The sequence below is a fragment of the Podarcis vaucheri genome, assembly GCF_965113315.1.
Source record: "Podarcis vaucheri genome assembly, chromosome: 4".
NCBI lineage: Eukaryota > Metazoa > Chordata > Lepidosauria > Squamata > Lacertidae > Podarcis > Podarcis vaucheri.
In genome coordinates this window covers 63,164,955-63,185,988 of record NC_138762.1, presented here as the reverse complement: position 1 = coordinate 63,185,988, position 21,034 = coordinate 63,164,955, and the positions used below count along the sequence as shown (strand labels likewise).

The window sequence follows — 21,034 nt, the reverse complement described above, 5'->3', positions numbered from 1 at the left end:
AATATGTCTGGAAACCAAATGCATCATCGTGATAGGGGTATAAAGGAAGTTACCTAAAGAAAAACTTGCTAATTATCAAATCCAAAGAATACAGTACAGATATTATTATATTTTCTGGAAGTTTTCTGCAAATCCAATTTTATGTGTTGAAATTAGCTTTCATTTGACTCTGAAACCCCCCAGAAAGTGTTAACAGTTAACCACCAAAAGGTAGAACCTTCAGCATGAGGCCAATTTCTCTTAACTGAGATGCTGATGTGCCATTCAGTTACCTTGATTTATTCCATCCCCTGAAATTGGGCTTTTTTTTTTTAAACCCCTGTGGTTGATGATTTTCCTTGGTAGTGAGCAAAGATCAATTGTCCATTTCAATTAGTTTTAGTCTATGAGGCTTATTCTTAAAGAACTATTCAGGTGAACTGGAAGATGCTACATGTTAAGTGAATTTTACATCAAGTGGTAATTATTCTTCTTTTTAAAAAAGGAGATTAGAATAATTTCAATCTACTAAATTTCTGAGTTCAGAAAACTGGTGACACTCCTATGGAAAGATTGTGTTTGGTGTTGTTGTTTTTTACCTTGACTAGGTGGGTTCATATCCCACCCACAGGGTGGGCCAGTCAACTAAACACAATGAATCATGCTTTCTTTTCGTGATAGGACAAGGCGCCTAGCAATAAGGAGGAATGGTTAGAGAAGGCAAGTAGTGAATAGAGGTAGATGTGAGTTACTAGAAATATATGAGATTTACTCTTTGTGCACAATGATGATACCATTATCTGATCATGGATCGATAACTTTTGTGCGCTGCACAAGGCCTGTATACCGCTGACAGTTAAACAAATGTTTAAAGTAATGGTAGGAGAATCTGACAAATGGATCAAATAAAGCTTACTCCTCTACATTTCATGTAGCAGTTCAAAAGGCAGTAACATCACAGCTTAATGTGTTTTAGTGCTTTAAGTTGTGTGAGCAGGGAGACAGGAACATCCCCTGGTACAAGGCTTCCCCTCCTGATTTGGGGCAATTCTTCTAAAACACAGGCTATGCTATTCATAGGGATCTCAGACTGTAACCCCCCACCCCCAGCAAGGCTTTTTAGGAGATGCAGGGCTGCAGGGTGAAAGAGAAACATCTATGTCCATGGGAAAATATGGAGTCCCCTGTAAATTTTGTAATCGTTTTCTGAATGACCTACCCCCATGCCATATTGCATATGGCACTCCTGTCCATTTAAAATGAGGGCCCACAATGTGCAATTGTTTTGTGGTTTAGCTTCCCCCTCCCTGCCTCCTGCACGGGGCACTTGACAATTGCTGAGGGTCTTGGCCAACTGATTAATTCCTTTTCTGTCTGTTGCAACAATGCACTGTGTAATATGACTTTTAATTGCATTTCCACTGCTTCTTTAATTATTGATAGGTTGTATTTTATTGTATTACTATTTGAATTTCCACAGAATTCACATTGCAATATGATAAAATACAACAAAAGGAACAAAAGAAGCAATAAATATATAATTAAAAATCAAGATGAATATTTAATCTGCCATCTTCAACCAGTGATCCATAGATGTGCTGCTGACCACCTGAACGAAGCTTGTGAAACACATTCTTGGGAACCCCTGGCATAGAGGAATGTTATTGGAGAACGAAGTTAAACCTTCATTGAGTGTCCTGCCATTCCACATGTATGATTATAAGTAGCTTATGGTGTTAACTGAAATTCTGAAACCAAATGTAATAATAATGATGATGGTGATAATTTTATTCTTTTTTTGGTCCTGCCTAATGCACAAAGATAGGTGTGGTTTTGCAAAGAAAAGTAAGATATACAGCAGAAAAGGACTGATGGATATAAAAAACACACCTTTAAAAAATGTACTGCTGGAAATGAAAATGGGCACAACCAAAAATAAAAAAAACCCAAAGTGCATATATTTTCCACAGCAAGCACAGGCATATTAGAATAATATTCACAACAAACAGTAATGTTGACAGACCTGTGGAGGGAACACCTTCCCTTTTGGGTCAGGGGACATGACATAAGCAGCTTGTGTGTACGCATAGCTTTTGAAGCGAGGTTTAGGTGGAGGTGAAGGGGTGCGCACATGACCCTGTGCTACACTGACTTTGATCTAAGGAGAAGAAATTAGGAAGAAAAGCAGACACACACACGGATGAGTATGCTTAATAGAAAGGACAGAACGTATACTTTCAGGGGGAAATTCCGGCAGTTTAATTCTATCTTGCAGAAAACAGTGCTGCCATAAAGAGCAAAAAAACCACTATGTGGAATTTAGTGAGCTGCTTTCATTAATATGACATCCTTTCATGGCAAGTAAAAAGACTCCTTGAAGTGCCAGATAATTATTCCTGGCATGACACCCCAAATCAGTAAAGGGCCTTTATAATTCAGCACACTCAGAAAGCAAAGTAGCAAGGACTCATAGTACGTTCTGAATAAATGTGCTCAGCAGTCAGCAAATGGCCATCTGATCAACAAATCTAAAAATGCTAGTGTCCCAGAAATAAGAGAGTTAATTAATAATTAGAATTTCTGTTCACTTCGAGAAATATAACTATCAGGCTAGCCTCTCATGGGAATGCAGTTGCCACAGTGTGCCCGCTTAAGTAAAGAAACAAATAGTTTGAGAATTTCCATACACATCTAAATTTGAGTTACGATAAGACCTTTTTTTTTTTTTTACAAGGAACTGGCACCACAAGTAAACAACCCCTTTCAGTGGAAGAAATTCAAGCAACTGTAACTCTGTTTTACACCATGAGATACAGCTACAGGAATGCATAACCAAAGGAGAGATACAGAGGTTTTTCACTTCATCGTGACAGCTCTATATAACCTAACCCTAAGGAGGGGGAAATCACTTGTAAAATCATTTTTGTTCTAGTCAAAGAGCTTGGAAGGCCCATGGATGTGTGGGGAGAAGGAACCAGGGTGTGGGGAATGCCTGGAAAACTAAGAGCAAGAATTGGTCTCTAGTACCTTCAAAGTAACTCTGGTAGTTCACAACTGAAAGTGTTATACTGCCTGGGAAAGTTGATGTCAGTAAGTCACTATTTTGCCTCATGTCCCAAAGCTAGACAAATAAAATTAGAGATGGAGAGGCATCAATAAGGCTCTAGAAGCAGCTCATCCTAATGTGAGGCCAATCGTTTCAACCATTAGCTATATAATAATCATAAGGGCATACAAAGTCTGATTACCAAGCGTGGAATTAGAACACTGGATGGGCTGGATGTCTAATTAAAGGCCAAGGTAATATTATCTCATTGGTGGATGAATTTCTATGCTCTCAACGACATTTCTGACTCAGAAAAGATGTTTCTTCCAGGTTATATGGGGTAATAAATGGTGTGTGTGTGTGTGTGTGTGTGTGTGTGTGTGTGTGCGCGCGCTTTATTTTCTACTTTCTGCTTATGAAATATTATAAGTAGGATAGTGTGGTATTAAAAACTATAAAAGATGCTGATCTGGGACACTGGATGTGGAAGCCCTCTGCAGCAGATCCAACAGAAAGCTTATTTGTGTATAAACTTATTAACTGTGCAACAGAGGTAGCTAAATCCAAACAGTATCCTGTACATATTGAGCAGTGAATAAGTGCATTGCTTTTGTAGAGAGTCTACTGAGTAATAAAAATGTTCCCACTATTTATGCTTTTTCATACATACGGATGATTTAATGAAAGACTGAGAAAGCTGATGGACAGAGAAAAGCAGTTTAAAAGTGACACAGCCTTTTAAGTAAGCTACGTCTGCGACCCTTAGAGCGCTTGATTGGCAAAGCCTTACTAATTTCAAGACGTGCTTTGAATACAAGACACCAAAATGACACCAAATCTTACCTTGAATTACCTTGCTTTGAACAAGGAAGTGTTGCATGCTATTGGAGCCTGCTTTGCATAATGTAATGCACAAAAAGCGTAACTTTCTTCATTTCAAAAACAGTCTATTACTTCATGCATGGCAGTTAACAGTATAAACCATGCAAATAAAGTATACATAGAATGATATTCAATGTTAGTCATATTGAGAATTAACCACTTAAATCAATGGACATGTAAATTCTTCACTGTCTGCAGTGGGTCTACTCTGACAGTGACTTAGTTGGATCTTGCCCATAGTCTCTTTTTCACTAAATATATGACTTTATTGGCTATTAAAATTAGAATTAAAAACCCCAAAGAGCTCACCTGTTGTGAAAAGCGCTGTTGATGTAACTGGACGTGCTCTTCTCTGATGTGCTTTGATTGCCGTGGCAATGTTTCCACTTCCTGGATGGCTTCAAGAGTAACTTGCTGGGGCAGGACTTGGAAAAGCGATGTCACGTACATCAAGATGGACTTCTTATCAGGATAAGGAGTTGCGACATCTGGAAAAGTGCATGAAACACAGGCAACATTAGATAGTTTGCAAGGCTTCACAGAAAGCAAACAGGCTAATGAGCAGTCAGCCCATTGTCCATTTAAGCCCACTGGGGACTAATTAAAGTACTACAATCAACTCCAAGCTTTAATATGAAACTCAAATGCAAATGAGGAAGAGCAAAAATGACTCTAGTGTCTTTCTAGTTTCTACAAGTTTTTTCTTGCTTATAAGCCTTCTTCCATTTAAATGCAGACATTGCACAGTTAGAATGAATGACCTTCATAAAGGCAGGCAAAACAAGCCATTAAAAAGCTGCATTATATGTAGATGTTACTGTTGCAAAAATACCAATGGGTTAATGACTGGAGTAGCTATACCAGGCCGATGGGAATGTAGCAGTGAACACTAAAGGAAGCAAGTGCATTAAATTAAAAAAATTAAACTTGGATCTGCAGTGCCTAACTGCCTTTTCCAATGCAAACTACATGAATAGGGACATGGATTTCATCTGGTGGATTTCCCTCCAGAACAAAATGAATGAATAGGTAATTCCTATAGGATTTTCCTCTCTTTTTGTACTCATGGTGCCACTTTGAATCTGAGTTTCAAAACCAAAATAAATTATATGTAAAAAGCTATAGCTGTATGTACTCACATAGCTATATAGCTAAGAACATCAGCATTAATATGAAAGTTGTGATCAACCACTTCTATTTCTTTCCGCATTCCAAAGTAAACAAAATCGAGAAATGCAGATTAAGATGCAATTAAATGTAATTAAGACGTCTAAGAAAATCATACGAAGGAAGAAGAAGTCTTAAAGTTTTACTTTCCCCTCAGTTTTTATATGTGGTGGAATACAAATCAGTTAAGATTATACACGTCTAACATGAAATACTAGAGGAAACATAAAATGCTGTTTTCATGAATATAAAAAATATGGCTTTCTGAGGCTACAATCCTACATACACTGACATGGGAATAAGTTCAATTAAATTCAACAGGGCTTACTTCTGAGTTGAACTATGGAGAGTGGAGCTACTGTTCCAGAAAAGGCCTTGATTTAGCCCACCACTTCAAGTCACTAACAATTTGTAAAAATGTAAATTATGCGGCATTGCTTTCAAGTAATTCTTTTTGTTGCGGCCATTAAAATTTACCTCATGTACTCAGTGAAGTGAATCAAGATGTAAAGAGGCTGTTGTCTAAGAATTTATCATTAATCCCATAAGTGCTTAAATACAAGCACTGGCAGAAAGCCAAGAACTATTAATAGCAATGAGGTTTTATTATAATAAATCTATCCCAGGTTTCCTAAGATCTGCAAGGTGCAATGACATTTGGTTCCCCCTCTGCTAAAGTTATCACTCTAGAAGAACAGACACTGCACATTAATTTCCCATGCATATTTTCAAACCAGATAAAGGTCATGTGTTTCAACATGCCTGGCTCTCTCATGTATCCTAGACACACTGCTCAGATACTAAAGCAAGAAAGGAAAGGAAGCAGATCAAAACAGCATACAGTGTGAGGAGACTGGTAGATGAAAATCAAATGAACTAATGCAGTCAGGCCTGAATCAGTGACTGCAAGTGAACCGAGCCCAATTTGGGGTCTGAAATCTACGCATAACTCTTATGGGGCTGAAATGGTCCAACAGGTTCTGAGCCTTCCCTCTCCTTTGACTATAAGTCTCTGTGCCTGCTGGATCTTTTCCAGGGTGGGTTGAAACATCCCTGCCTTCCCAAGTTATCCAAGAATGTCCAACCCACATCTGTTAGGAAAGAACATTAATTCCTAAAGGAAAACTAAAATACTTCATATAGGACACATATCACTGGGCTGGGCTGGGCTGGGCCAGGGAGTGGGCTTGCTGGCTGGCTGGCTATCACCCTTGACATTGGGAGGTTAACTTCTACTGGGAGGGATCCTGATGGTCACAGTGCATGCCTTACACAGTCACCATCCCAAACTCATCACAACTGTGGGCTTTCTGCTATTTGTATGCATTAGCCCCACTGAAATTTTTCAGTGGAATACAAAAATAATGAAGGCACTTCTAGATTTTAATGTACCCTAATTGTGAGATAGATTTTAAAAAGCTATGAAAGAGACTGTCAAACTGTTGCTTTCAAAACTAATTCTTATACTGGTTAATCAGGCCCAGTTAGATCTTATTAGCTAGATGCCTGTGACAACCTTGACATCCCTAAGGGATGCAAACAAAAATGCACTGCCTAAGCAACAAGATCTTGTTTTGAAGCATAATTCTAGTCAGGAGAATCATACAGGATTGTAATGTATCTGGCAGACAGGCAAGAAGGTGTATGGATTGAATAATGTCTCACATTCATCGACAAATATCATCCTTTGAAGAAGAGCCACTTACAGCTGGGTAAATTAATTTCAAGGCATTGGTACAGAATGTCTTTTTCACAACTGTGAATACATGTAATATAGGCTTTTTAACAGTCACTTGCCTAAGCCTCTAGGCAGGAAAATTTCTATCAACTGGAAGAGAGTTGATTCATTTTATTTCCTTTTAGACTATTGATGTGCCACAAATGACTTGGAGAGGTGTGAACAGGCAGGCTGGTAGGTTTTTTGGACTTCATTACAATGCTGGTGCACGTGCAGCATCACGTAAGTTTGGTTTTGTGACTCATTAATACGTTCATTAATGATATATTTCTTTTTGCAGTGATACAATATTATCCAGACTACATTAAGCAGATGGTGCAGAATGATCTCAAATACTTAGAAAGGATATTCAAATGACTGATGAAGTCTACTATGGATATATCTAGAGTACTGTTTTGTAAAATAATCTCAATGATATATTTATAATGGTGAATTATATTTCTATTCAAGAAAGATTTCAGAGTTAGTGGTAATTGTTAATTGAAAACACCAGCTGATGACTGAAGTAACTGAAATACTAATAAGAATGTTTCAGCATGTTTTCAAAGACACAAAGTAGCCCTTTCTTTCCATTGTTTATAATACTTTGTCCAATATAGAGGAAAATTGAAAGATACAAAAATGCCATGATAAACAATGCAGCTTTGTATGCATTAATAACAGGAGGTATAAAATAAAAGCATCCAAAACCTGAACAAAATACTTATACAAAAATGGTTTGTATATATAATACAATATATACTGTTTTACTATATAAAAAAACTGTTCCTTCCTATCTACTTGTTATTCTGGTCCTAAGTATCATTACCAAGTGTGAAAGGCTTCTGATCAACTGAGCCTTCACTACAGTCAAGAGACTTCAGGCACAATTGACTGAGCACTGTACCATGGCACAACCTCCACTCATTTCAGTGAAATTCTCTGAAACAAAGGGAGATTGTGCAGCAGTGGTGCTTGACTTCCTTTGCTGCTTAAACAAGTGTAAATAGAAGAGCTAACTGGCTTGGATCATTAGTAATGAAGAGCTATTATTTAGCTGGGATCCTGATTTACTCAAAGTAATTTTATTTGATAGGTTTGTGAGCTATGTGAATGCATTGGCTGATCACTGGGCAAGTTTCCTAATGCAAGCAAAAAACCCAAATCCCAACATAAATTTCCAAGAGTCAAGAGAGATCACAAACAGGTAATAGAGGCTCTGCTGGTAGAAGCACAAGAGCAGAAGAAAGGCATGGCAGGGATCATAAAAGCACCTTCAGTTATATATTAAGTGAACAGCAACACAATTCACTGACTTGATGACAGATCAATGACAAAGAATCTGTGAGCTTCCTATTTGCAAATATCATACCAAAGAACTAAATAAAATAAAACCACCATGCTAAAAACACTCAGCAGCAGTTTCATTATTTCTGCTGTTTGTTCAAACCTATAGTAATGTGGCTGCCAGTAGCCAACTTCTGGAAAGATTGAGATAAAGTTGTACTTAAGAGATACCCCACCATTTAGTTGTGGGCAGAAGCTATCTCAAATGCTTATACAATAATAAAGTTTTTAAAAAGACCTAGACTGGTCCATAAAAGCATTAAATTTATGTTGTTATTAGTATTACCTTCTCTTTACCATGAGGTCTCCTGGCAGGTTACATTAAAAACAATATTAAAAACAGTTTAAAGCAACATAAAATCACAGAAATAAGGTGGGCCCTTAAAATATACATCTCAAGTGTCCAAGTCAAGGTAAAGAGGTGTACCTTCAGCATTCACTAGAAACAGTATAATGAAGATGCCAGAAAAGCCTTTGTGTGGTGGGAGTGCCACAACTTAGGGGCTGTCACAAAGAATGCCTTTTTCTGGACAACAACACACACACAACTGAGTTTCTAAGGAATGTGATATAACCAAGAGAGACCCCTCTGCTGATATTAGTACCTAAGAAGGTCTGTGTCCATCTTTCATGTATTTGGGGCCCATCATTTAGAGCTATAAACACTAATGTGAGTACCTTGAATTGGTCCAATGGATGGACTGCCAACCAGTATACAGGGCCTTTGTGACATCTAAATGGAGCCCCAGCCAGTAATCTGGCTGCTGCATATTGGACCAATTGAAGTTTTCTACTCATCTTCACAGGCAGCCCCACAAATATAACACATCAAAAACGGACTTGTGGATACACAATGCTTTGGCTTTGTTATTTGGTGAGATCATCTTAGAAGCAGAACTTCTTCTCATTTATAGAACATTAAAGATATAATATTTTTATATCAATCCTAATGAATGTCTTACATAATACACTATAGCTCTACTGGGGCATTCTATTTTCTATCCGTGGAGGGAGTATGGCCCCTTCGCCTCCACCCCAACTTCCACCATTGAGCAGGAGGGTCGGAAGGCGGGTTGTAAGCAACTTTGGCTGAATGTAGTTACAGTTATGGTCTACTTTGTGATCAGGATTTGCAGATGTGAGGAGAACTGTAACTCTGTACAAATGAATGTACTTGTAATCCAGCTCCAGACCTTCCCATTCAACATGGGCATGACAGGGGAAGAGAGGCATGATCAGTGCATGTGCTCTCTTCACAAACAGAACTTAAGAACACATAAACAGGGCTTCTTTATAAAGAAAACTTGTGAGTGTGCCAGTACCAGACTAGGGAAAAATGAGTTTTACTGCTTGTCAGATTGTAATGAAAACCGTCTGTGCTGAATTCAAACAAATTGTGCCAAATTAGCTAATAAAATGTGGTTTAAATGTATGGCAATGGGATGGATGTGAAAAGGATCAGAATAATATGAAAACAAGGCAATCTGTTTTCACATAAAGCTCCCTTATCAGAAGAAAAGCAAAACAATGTTCCACTATAATGAAAGCAAAACAAAATAAAACCAGGCCTCACACATTTATTGCCACATTCATGATGTATTTATGATCAGTGATGAATTTTATGCATCCATTAGACCTGCATCATTACTTTATTAATAACTTTGCTAAATAATAGTAAACCTTATGGCATTCAGTATGGACACCAGCTGAAGCATGTAAAAATAATTAAAAGTTCCTGAAGTTATACACTGACAGCATAATCCTATGCATGTCGACTTGGAAGTAAGTTCAGTACCACCTTTTCAAGTGTGGCTTACAGCTATAATCCTGTGCATAATGCTTCGAAGTACTTTCAACTGAACTAAGTAGTAGTTCAGATGCACTACCAAATTGTAGTTTGTCATTATGTGAATGAGCAGTCAAGGAAGAAGAAGAAGAAGAAGAAGAAGAAGAAGAAGAGGAGGAGGAGGAGGAGGAGGAGGAGGAGGAGGAGGAGGAGGAGTTTGGATTTGATATCCCGCCTTTCACTCTCCTTCGGGAGTCTCAAAGTGGCTAACATTCGCCTTTCCCTTCCTCCCCCACAAAAAACACTCTGTGAGGTGAGTGGGGCTGAGAGACTTCAAAGAAGTGTGACTGGCGCAAGGTCACCCAGCAGCTGCATGTGGAGGAGTGGAGACACGAACCCGGTTCCCCAGATTACAAGACTACCGCTCTTAACCACTACACCACACTGGCTTGGGCCAAGGAGCCCAAGACCTGCACATGTCCTTTTAGCCATGTCCACTACGGTGCCCTTTCTCCTTTCCTGGTTTTGAAGCAAACCATGTGTTGTAATTTCTAAACACGGATTGCAGGAGAAGTACAAAGAGTTGTTTGCTGGTTCAGAGGAAACTTAACAGTTTTCCTCAAATCAGGAAAGGAAGGAAAGACTGCGGCACACAAGAATGCATGGCTAAGGGATAGAACACCAAACCATTGTTACACATTACCCCTGAACTGCACCAGTGAGACTTAATTCTTAGTCAACATGCACAGAAAAGGTGCGTACATTTCAACCTCTCTGTAACTATACATTGCCATTTCACAGCTAAGTATGTATTAAAAAGTGAACATGCCTTGGAAATCTCATCTGAAGTACCTTTACCCAAAACTATAAAATGCAATCTGGACTTACAGTATATGTGAGGAACTTCTGCAGTCATGCACATTGTGACAAGTCCCCATAGAACATTGCCTGTTTATACCTCAGCGAGAGATGGGAGATGCTCAGGGTGATAAGTCTGGCCAGCCCTTAAACTGAAATCTTGAGTGAATCTGATTCCACCAGTTCATTCATGCCTAAATCCCAAAACCTGGCCTGAATTTAAAATGGAACTTTGAATAAAGCAGTGATTCTGCTAATTGTAGCAAAGTCTAGTGCCATCAAATGTATCTACATTAACAATACATGAAAGTCAAGGGAGAGTTAAAATTCTGGGAACAAAATGAAGTGGGCATCAGTGAGAATAACGGTACTTTTAACTAAAATGTAAAAAATGGATAACTTGCAAATGACCGTATTTTTACCACCTGATTAATATATAATAGAGGTCAAGAAAGAGGTAGTTGTCAATGTTAGCCCCTCTGTTATTTGAGATGCACAAAAATACCCCATGTGGCAGAATAAATCACAGGCATAAGGAACACTGCAGTAAGCTTGAATTTTGAGATGGCTGCTCCACCTCTGAACAACACTGACACTCACCTGCAGTACTACCCTGTAACATGCCTATGATAATGATAGGAAGGAAAGGCCTCAGGGATGTTATGCATGATCATTATTTACTAAGAACATTCAAAGAAGCTGTTTGTCAACTAAAATATTTTACAAGATGAAAGCCAAGAAGAATTGTGATACATTGCTACAGATCCTGAATAGGTAAATTAGATGAGATAGCTACAAAATAGGGTATAATCAATGACATACAGCATGACAGCATCTTTTCAATGTCAATTAATTAAAGTAGTTAATCAAGAGGATGACTCAAATTGCAAAAAAAATGGCGTTTTGTACAGTTAATTACATGGACTATAGAGGAAGATGGGCTGGATAACAACATAATAGCTTTTGGAACAGATTGGCAGAAAGGATCTGCTGCCCTTCTGCTAAGTGAGCTAACGGAGAAAACACAAAGGTATTTGTTAAGGAGAAAGTGGCATAGCAATGCTCACAAAGCTGAGGAATTCCTACAGCAAATCTGTAAAGATTTTAGTCTAAAGTGAAATCAGCTGTTAAGAACAAGTTAAAAGGTAACGAGAGAAATATAACACAAATTTTAAAAATGGTTTCCAGCATATTTTTACATGAAAGTTGAGATAATAAGGAATTGAAAGCAAACTTTAATTTTACTTTTTTTAAATTCTGGTGCTTTTTAAAGTAACCCAAAACAATGACCATTTGACAGTTTCAAAGATGCATGCTCTGATCCTGGTGATCTGTTCCAGGCACAGAAGTTGAAAAGGCACACTTAAATGCCAGAATCTCTTCTCTCTCTTTTTTTCAATTGGTGAAATCAATTAGGGGATGCTGTCTGCACAAGCTGGGAGTTTCCCAGAGTTGTGAATTTTAGGAGTAGACAGCCATCCCCCAAGGGCCATGGCAGGACTACAGAGGGAGGGGAGGGAAGTTAGGGGGAGGCATTTCCTGCTCCCCATCGCCTGCTCCTATACCACTACCATCCCTGCGCATGCAGGTGTATAAAGGTAAGAGTAAGGATGTTGCTATGGAGGCTGGTGGAATGACCAGGTGGGCATATTAATTTCCAAAGCCTCTTGGACTGACTCAAGAAATAAACTTTTTTTGTGGGGGCTGGGGGATAAACAAATACATTCATTTCTGGGTATATCCAAGCTTGGAGGAGTACATGCATCTCTTAAGTCACTGGGTTTAATCCACAGTAGTGGGATGGCAGAAGCTCTCTCCCATACCTGGGCAACTCCCTCAGCTACCACCCTGCCACCACTTAGCAAAAACTCTTCCAGTAACCAGACAGCACTGTTAAATGGGGTGGACTCAGCTGCATAAGTTGTTTCCCCCTGATATTTGTGACACTCTTCCCCCTCAGTCACCCAATAGCATAATCTAGCCCAGGGTCACCAATCCAGTGCCCCTGAAAGCTTACACTGATGCTACTGGGAAGGTCCAGCAGATTCTATGATTTCATTTTTTAAAAGAAGTTATGGGGGGAAATGTGCAGGTAGCTTCTAAGTGATTTCTGTAAGTGTGCATGCACACGAAAGCTCATACCAATAACAAACTTAGTTGGTCTTTAAGGCGCTACTGGAAGGAATTTTTTTATTCTGTAAAAAGAGTGATGTGGCCACCTTGTATATTTTTTCTGGTACTGAGGAATGCTCCTTGTTATGAGACAGCAACACCATGAGAGAGAGAGAGAAATTAGCATTCTGTTATCACAGGTGGTTGTCTCTCTAATTTGTCACACCTCCCATGGCGGCTATTTTGTGTTCTTCCAGCCAGTTTGTGGCTTGCACTCCCAGTACACACACACACATGTCTAAAATGGTTGGTGACCATTTGGCAGGATCATCTGACCCCAAGTAGGAGTTTTTAGGGAGCTGGAAGGGTTACCAGGGAAGAAGGATGTGAGAAAGTCACCTTCTGCTCTCTTGCACAAGATTTGGGCAAGTCTCTTGATTCAACCCAACATGCATGCCATTTTGCATGCCATTTGGATGCTGCTGCTCCATCCAAATACATGCACACAAACAAATTTAAGATATGAGCCTGATGATTTAAGTGCCTAAACATGGCTTTTATTATTCAACACACATTTAACAGTCTAATAGCCTTTCCCAAGGTCACATACAATAAATCAAAGAAAGAGCCTGAATTATATTTTCTTTTCTCTGTATTAAGTGCCATGCTTCAAACATCAGACCACATACTGGTAGGGTATTCAACCGAGATAAAAGAGTTTATCTGCTAGGATTATTTGCCAGCTTTCCTTTCTCTTTTAATCAAACTGTCAAGTACAGTCAGACAGCATATTTGCAAACTACACCTGCCAAGGCTTTTAGATTGTCAACTATTTTATATGTACTTCATGTACTTTTCATGTGTTTTATGTCTGCTATCTTTTCTCCACTTTACTTGCCTATTCTTTCTTAAGGTCAATGGTAGGTATACAAATGCCACATTCCAATCTTTATTTCTGGGCTTGTCACATCAAACAGACCATTTCAACAATGCCCCTCATCTCTTTCCTAGTACTTATGCAGAAGCTTTCCATTTCCCTTGCTTTGTACATGCCCTTCATAAGAAGGTCCCCTCAATAAAGCAGCTTCTGATGAAAACAACAACAACAACCAGGCCCTGGATAATTCAGGATTCTGGTTCTGGGCACTTTTAAGTATCATTAATTTCAAAGAGAATATTAAGCACTTGTCCATTGTATAGTTAATGAAAGCTATTAATTCTGACTAGGGTTATTGGTTTCTTCCCAGGATGGGTCTCCCCAGGTGGCTGATTTTGGAAGGACAGCAAACTGCAGGGTAATTTATTTTATTATTATATAGCATTTACTGCTCAGAGGAAGGATATGTGCTTGTTGGATTTTCTTGACTGTGTGCGTTGGGCACTGGGATGCCTTTTGACACTCTGCCCCAGTCAGAAGAATGCCTTGGATTAGCCCTGTTGTTTCCTGTAACAAGAAATTCCTTACTCTCACCTCTTCCTTGTGAAGTAAATGCAGTGGCGGCTGGTAACATGTCAACTTGGGAAGACGGCCATTTTCAACCTTGCTGTTTTCATCACAATAGGACCTCTGAGGACTTATCTAGGAAAATGTGTCATTGCATATATGCAGAGTGCAACTGTCTTCTCCTTTCTTTCTATGGTTGGGGAAAGAGCTTCCGCAAGACTAATCATAATCAACCTCCATTCTGCCTGAAATTTGAGAGAGTATCTTCCAGGTTTGAGGAAGGATGTGGAATCATACTCAGATAGGCATAGAGTCCAAACTCTCCATTTTAGAAATTCACTGACAAATTCACAAAACAGCAAGGTGGAAATAATAGTGTTAGCCTTTCCCCTCCATCTGTATGCATTCAAGATATATCCCCTGCTAAGGGAGGGGGTTGTTGGCAGCAGATCCACACACCTTTTCTGCATAAACAGACTAAGAGGCACGCCCTTCTTGAATTCGTGATCTGGCTGCCACAAACATGGCTCCTGTTTTGCTCCCAAAAGAAGCACTGCAGGCTTCTCTAGAGGTATTTAATGCAAAATTAGCTGACAAATGTTATTATGTATGGTTCAAGTCTCTGCCTAGGAGTTGCCCAGGCTATTCTTACAAAATAATAATAATAATTGGGTGGTGGTGAGGAGAAATATAGAATTTGACCACCTTTGAATTAACAACTTGTTCTAGAGGGCTTCCTCTCTAAGCTCTAAATTGGTCCTTAATTAATGCCCTCTTAATTATCTCAATGTTTACTCTGCATCTTTTAATCTCAATTAATCAAACAAACACAATAAAAGGTTTTATATTGTTGTTTGTTTTCACATTTCAGTTTGGACCTAGAATTTCTCTGGGAGTTTGAAAAAAGATGGTGAATCCTTAAAATGCCCTTCCACTTGTTAAGTTTTCATAATCGATTTTCTCTTGGGTAAAATAATTAAACGAATAGGTGATGTTTCCTCAAATAGCTCTGAAGCAAACAAAGCTGTGCATGAGCACCATGCATGATAGTGGCACATGTCAGTATATCATTGGTTTGTGTACACACCATATGATGAATAGGGAGGATTTTATTTTTTTTAATTACGGTGGCTTTTAATTAGCCAGTGCAGGAAAGATCAATAGCACATCCACATCCAAATGCTTAGAGGAGCTTTGGAGGTTAAAGAACTGGTGACAAGGAATGCACTTTTCTCCAATACAGAAATTTAGGCCCCTATGGGGACAAAAGCTAGGATTGGTTGCCATACAGACAACTAACATACTGCAAAAAGAACAGGACGCAAATGTTCAAATATGTTTCATTTAAATGCTTCTCTTATCATGTCAAGAAAGAATCAGCTGGTAAAGGTTTTGCCAATTAAGTGGTTGAAGCCAATTTTCTTACCATTTTAATAGCATTTAAACTGCTGAAAAAGAAGCTAGCCACATCAGATCTGCTAGCCTACAAACTAAAAGTTATTGCATTTTAGTATTATTAATCTGTATAGTTACAAATTATTTTGTACACAGGTATCTCGGGTTACATACGCTTCAGGTTACATACACTTCAGGTTACAGACTCCGCTAACCCAGAAATAGTACCTCGGGTTAAGAACTTTGCTTCAGGATGAGAGCAGAAATCGTGCTCTGGCGGCACGGCGGCAGCAGGAGGCCCCATTGGCTAAAGTGGTGCTTCAGGTTAATAATAGTTTCAGGTTAAGAACGTACCTCCGGAATGAATTAAGTACTTAACCCGAGGTACCACTGTATACATTTCTACTTAAATGTTGTGCATGATATATTAATTAAAAGCCATGGTTTTGTTCTTCACAACTACTAGAATAGTGCGCACACGCACAAGCGTGCACACACACACACACTGTATAATAAAATCCCATTTTCATTTGTTATAAAAAGAGACACTTTATTTTGTTCACTTGGATCCTCTGCTGCAAAAAGAAGAGCCCTTCCATATTAAGAAGGGCAAGTATGGATACAACCTGTTTTATTTATTGTCTAAATAAACAAATAAAATCCCATTTTATTTTTAGACATTTTGATGCAAAGGTAGTCTAGGCACCTTATTAACCCTAATTACTTCTCTGACCACTAATAGCAATAGATACTTTATAAAAAACAAAACAAAAAAAACACAAACTTTTTTTATCTTGTTGAGTAAGGCTTTAACAATCTGCTCCAAGGGACTTCAATGCTATGTTTCCCCCAAGAGATAGTAACAGCCCCACATTCATTAACACTCTTAATGCTACAGACAAATTATAACTGGTTTTCTTATTTATGTCTCACAAGCCTAAACACACTCTTGAGATTTAGTGTGAAAATGTAAAGTGTTGAGCTAAGTAGTTATAAAAAATGACTGCCATTGTACATTTATCATTATTTTGGTTTCGTGTCAGTCCCAGAATACTTTCATTTGTTTAATTAACCTTTCCCTAAATTTTGCATGCAATCAAGTCACTAAATGTGTCTGAAATGAGAAGAAAGGCCATTTCACAAAAGGAGAAGGGATACTAGTTCATTTTGTAGTACATTAACTGCTCCAGTGGAGCAAAATAATTAATTTTTCTTCATTGTACCATAATCAGCAAACCTAATCTTCAAAGTAAAACAGCAAACAGCTTTGCAATTGCTCAACACACTTAACTGTCATTCAGATTCACTGAGTGAAGTCCAATAGTTTATTAATATTCTGTAGATGCTTGCTTTGTATTCCATACCAGAAGCTGAAAAATGTCCTTTTAGTCACTGCCAACTACATCAATTAACTTTCGAAATGATTTTGTATTCACCTATTTAACAACTACTATTACAAGCAATTTATACTGCAATAGCAAAAAGTAAATCCCAAGCGATACTTTACGCCTAACAAGCAATGGAACATTTTTTAAGGAAAGAAAATACTGTCCCCTATCTATTAGCAAGTATTTACAGAGGGGATATATTCAACTAAAACTTGTACATAATCTAGAAAAAGTAAGGTCTATATGCATGACATTACTTTCAGTATTTGTTTGAATACCAACGTTCCCTAACTTACTATGACTTTTTACTTCAACTTTTTATAGAATCAGCCAGTAAAAGGCAAATCGTGCCTTCCTATTCCTGCATTGGCACAAAAAATTGCCAGGAACCTGGAAATCCATGAGAACACAATAAAAACTCTGTTCTAAAGTTAACCAGAGTCTATAATACTGTGTCTCATAGTGGCCAACCAGCCCTGGGATGCTCAAAAGCAGGACATAAGGGCAATACCTCTTCCACTATGTTGCTCCCCAGAAACTAGTATTCACAGGCATGCTCTGATTCTGGAAGTAGTATATGTAGGGTCGTGCAAAATATTTGCAAGAACTTCAAATCAAGAATGAAAGCAGGGCCATTCCAGACAGGTTTAGGGTGGTCCCTTAACTGTCTCTACAGCCACAGCCAGGTATTGCAAGCTACCAACCGTTTGACTTCACCCCCAAAGGCACACTCCTCCATTGTCTCCTGAGACAGATGGGTGCCAACAACTGCAGGAGCAGAATAGCTTCCACTTGTGCAGTGGGTACTGTATCTTCCTTCTGTACACTATACAGTGGTACCTCGGGTTAAGTACTTAATTCGTTCCGGAGGTCCGTTCTTAACCTGAAACTGTTCTTAACCTGAAGCACCACTTTAGCTAATGGGGCCTCCCACTGCTGCCGGAGCACGATTTCTGTTCTCATCCTGAAGCAAAGTTCTTAACCCAAGGTATTATTTCTGGGTTGGCAGAGCCTGTAACCTGTAGAGTACCTAACCTGAAGCGTATGTAACCCGAGGTACCACTGTATTCCTAAATCTGTTATGGGATATAGCCCACAATGCTTTGGGCCACATTTGGGGTGAGATGGGGTGCATGCTGGGGGAAGAAAGGGGGAAAAATCCTTTGCCCAAGAGAAAGTCGTTCCAGTCAAGCAATTATTTAGCTGAATACTGTCCTTGGAGCTTTTTAAAGCAGAAGTAAAGTATATCTCTGAAGTGCCCCAAACCAACAGAGGTTACACAAAGTACTTGGAGGTACTTCCGCATCAGGAAAACATATGGCTGAGAAGAGGTGGGTGATGTAGGGCTCTTTTGCGACGGACAGATCTAAATTTTAGTTAGAGGAATGATTTTACCAAGGTTCCCCACACAAATATCTTTGCCACATGCCACACATCTGTCCTTGTCAAATAAGCTTTATACTTAGGCTTGTTCAAACTTCTGCTTGTCCCATGTCTAAAAAACATGGGTCCAAGCGGTTTTGCCTGTGCCCTGCCGCTTTACCCCATAAAACCTGCTCTTTAGTGCTGAGTCGGAACAAATGTCAATCTGGAGAAAATCTGATTGATGTTTGCTCTGATTTGATGGGTTTCCCTAGGGAAAAGCAGCAGGGCTAGTGGAAGTATGGATGAGCCCTTATTTTATGTGACTTTTGGTTCCAATTGAGCAAAAGACAATCCTGAAGCTGTTTCAGAATGAAATTCTGCTTCTTTGCCTTGCCCTTTGCAATATGGCCACCTGCGTGACCCTGACTGCATACATACCTCTGACCTCTCTGTTCATTGCTCTGGACCTCACTTTCGGTCAGACCTTCACAACTAACTAGCCTTTGGCCTTTCCAAGTGACTGCTACTGGTCTGATATTAGGAACTGTTAAGCTTGCACTCTGCTGCCCTCATTAGTCACCCAGGGCTCAATGTCAGAAAGTTGGCAGGTCAGGCTCTGAAATTGGCTGCCTCCCCAGGCTGCCTATTGACCTCCCTTGAGATTGAATGAATTCAGAGAGCAGTTTATTCCATGTTCCCTACATTTCCTTACCTGATAATTTCTGTGTTTGATCTGATATTTTCTGTAACATAAAAACTACTTGTGGAACTCTAGCGGAATCTTGTGGAAGTTTACCACACATCTGTATGTTAACTGATTCCAGTAAAAAAACCATTTGCAAACTCATTAACCCTGAAAATTGCAGGAGAAAATTAGTGACAATATCCCAGCATGCAGTTCCTTCCCACTGTTATCATGGGGGGAAAGAAGCATATATATGCGTATATAGCATTATTCAGTGACAAAAAATGACACTGCTAACACTCTATTTATCAGGATGTTTTCAATCTTCCTTTGTTTGCTTGTTTGTATTTTCACAGGGCATTTAAGTGCTATTCTAATACTGATGTAAGAATAATTATGAACTGGATAATATTTGTAGAAATGCTATTGGGTTAAAATTAAAAATAGGCACAAACTTTGATGATAAATAATTACTTATACACTGAGAGGACCATGAGCACCTAAATGCCTGTAAAATGTGTGGTAATCCTGGTAATTAACTACCAAAAATATGGGATGATATGTGAATCTATAATTGCCATACAATACTGCTTCTTGAAGTGTGCAGAGGAGCTGGCACGCTCATAGTTGAGCTAGGAGCAGATGGAGGTCCTGATTTATGAACGGACCCCTGAACAAGGGGGATATACACACATCTGTTGACATTTTGTGGAACCCTGGTGGGTACGTCTACAGGTATCAAGAGGGAGTGGTGGGTCCATATAATTAGTGCCTCCATGAGATTCCAGGTGGTAGCCAGCCTGCTAGGAGCCTGAGGCGCTGCTGGAGGTGATCACATGGGGGTCCACTTTTCTACGACATCCCAATGTTACTTTCTTTATTGCATATTTTTGTGATGTGAACAGCTGTGGTCTTTTACATTATAGTATAGCAGCTCGTGTAATTTGTAGGTCTTTGATTAATAGTAATTGCAAATGTTCACATGCTGCCTTGGGAAGGGAGAGCGATCACAGCTTGCAATGATCATCATGAAACAACAAAAGAAAGATGAATTCACACATTTGGGTGGCCTCTGAAGAATCTGTCATACCCAAAAAAGAATCTATCAAATTCAGAGAAGCATGTGCAGTCAGGATTACAGAAATATCATGGCTAGAGTAAAGCTAAGCTTGGTGGAATAGACTGTCTGAAACACCAGTCAGCAAATACATTCCTTTTCTACAATTTATCTATATAGCACTTTTAACTTGCAAAGGGTTTTATTCAAGCCCCATTCATTAAAGGTGCATTAAATATCCCACGCATACACACACATTTGCAGGATTATTTGTCCTTTGTGAAAGAGGGGGAGTATCTGGAAACCTTCGTAGGCCTAGCACATTTTAAGATTATTATTTTTTAAGCAGGAGGGTACTCTAATTTTTAAATATGTGGCAGCTGATGTCAACCCCCTCCCCAATTAATTATTATATCAGAAAAACAAGCATCTTTGCCACTAATTCAACTGTTAGCCTTGCTGTCCTCACTGCAGGCTCCTAGGACTGAATGCCCCCAAGAACAATATTGTGTAAGAAGACGATGTCATCTCCAGGGACATTCTTATGAGATAAGGGTAGGTATCTGTCCCCACTGCAGCCATCTTTTCCACTTTTATCCATGAGTAGTCCACATCTGAATGTATTTGAATTTGTATTTGGGGAGCAAGTCCAGTTTTTCCCATTCATATAAGTAGCCATTCCCCCTCCCCCCCGGCTTCCTACTTGTTGATTCTATTATGCCAGTTAAGGGCCAACACGTCATATACACAAATAGCTGCATGTGCACCTAGTGGTTTTTTTTTAAAGATCCTCTGCCCAAGAAGAA

At 39.1% G+C, this 21,034-nt stretch overlaps 1 protein-coding gene across 10 annotated transcripts in view; it reads right to left on the bottom strand.

The window, feature by feature from the left end:
* The window catches only part of DMD (dystrophin), a 1,048,023-nt gene that overhangs the window by 673,012 nt on the left and 353,977 nt on the right, over positions 1 to 21,034 (bottom strand). For 8 of the 10 annotated variants that reach the window (XM_082219922.1, XM_082219924.1, XM_082219917.1 and 5 more), the window contains exons 8-9: positions 4,217 to 4,395; positions 2,003 to 2,137 (exon numbers count right to left, since the gene is read on the bottom strand). In XM_082219922.1, the coding sequence (XP_082076048.1) occupies positions 2,003 to 2,137; positions 4,217 to 4,395 (314 nt within the window). The remainder of the gene's footprint in view (positions 1 to 2,002; positions 2,138 to 4,216; positions 4,396 to 21,034) is intronic. The other 2 variants (XM_082219929.1, XM_082219928.1) reach the window with 1 other exon arrangement.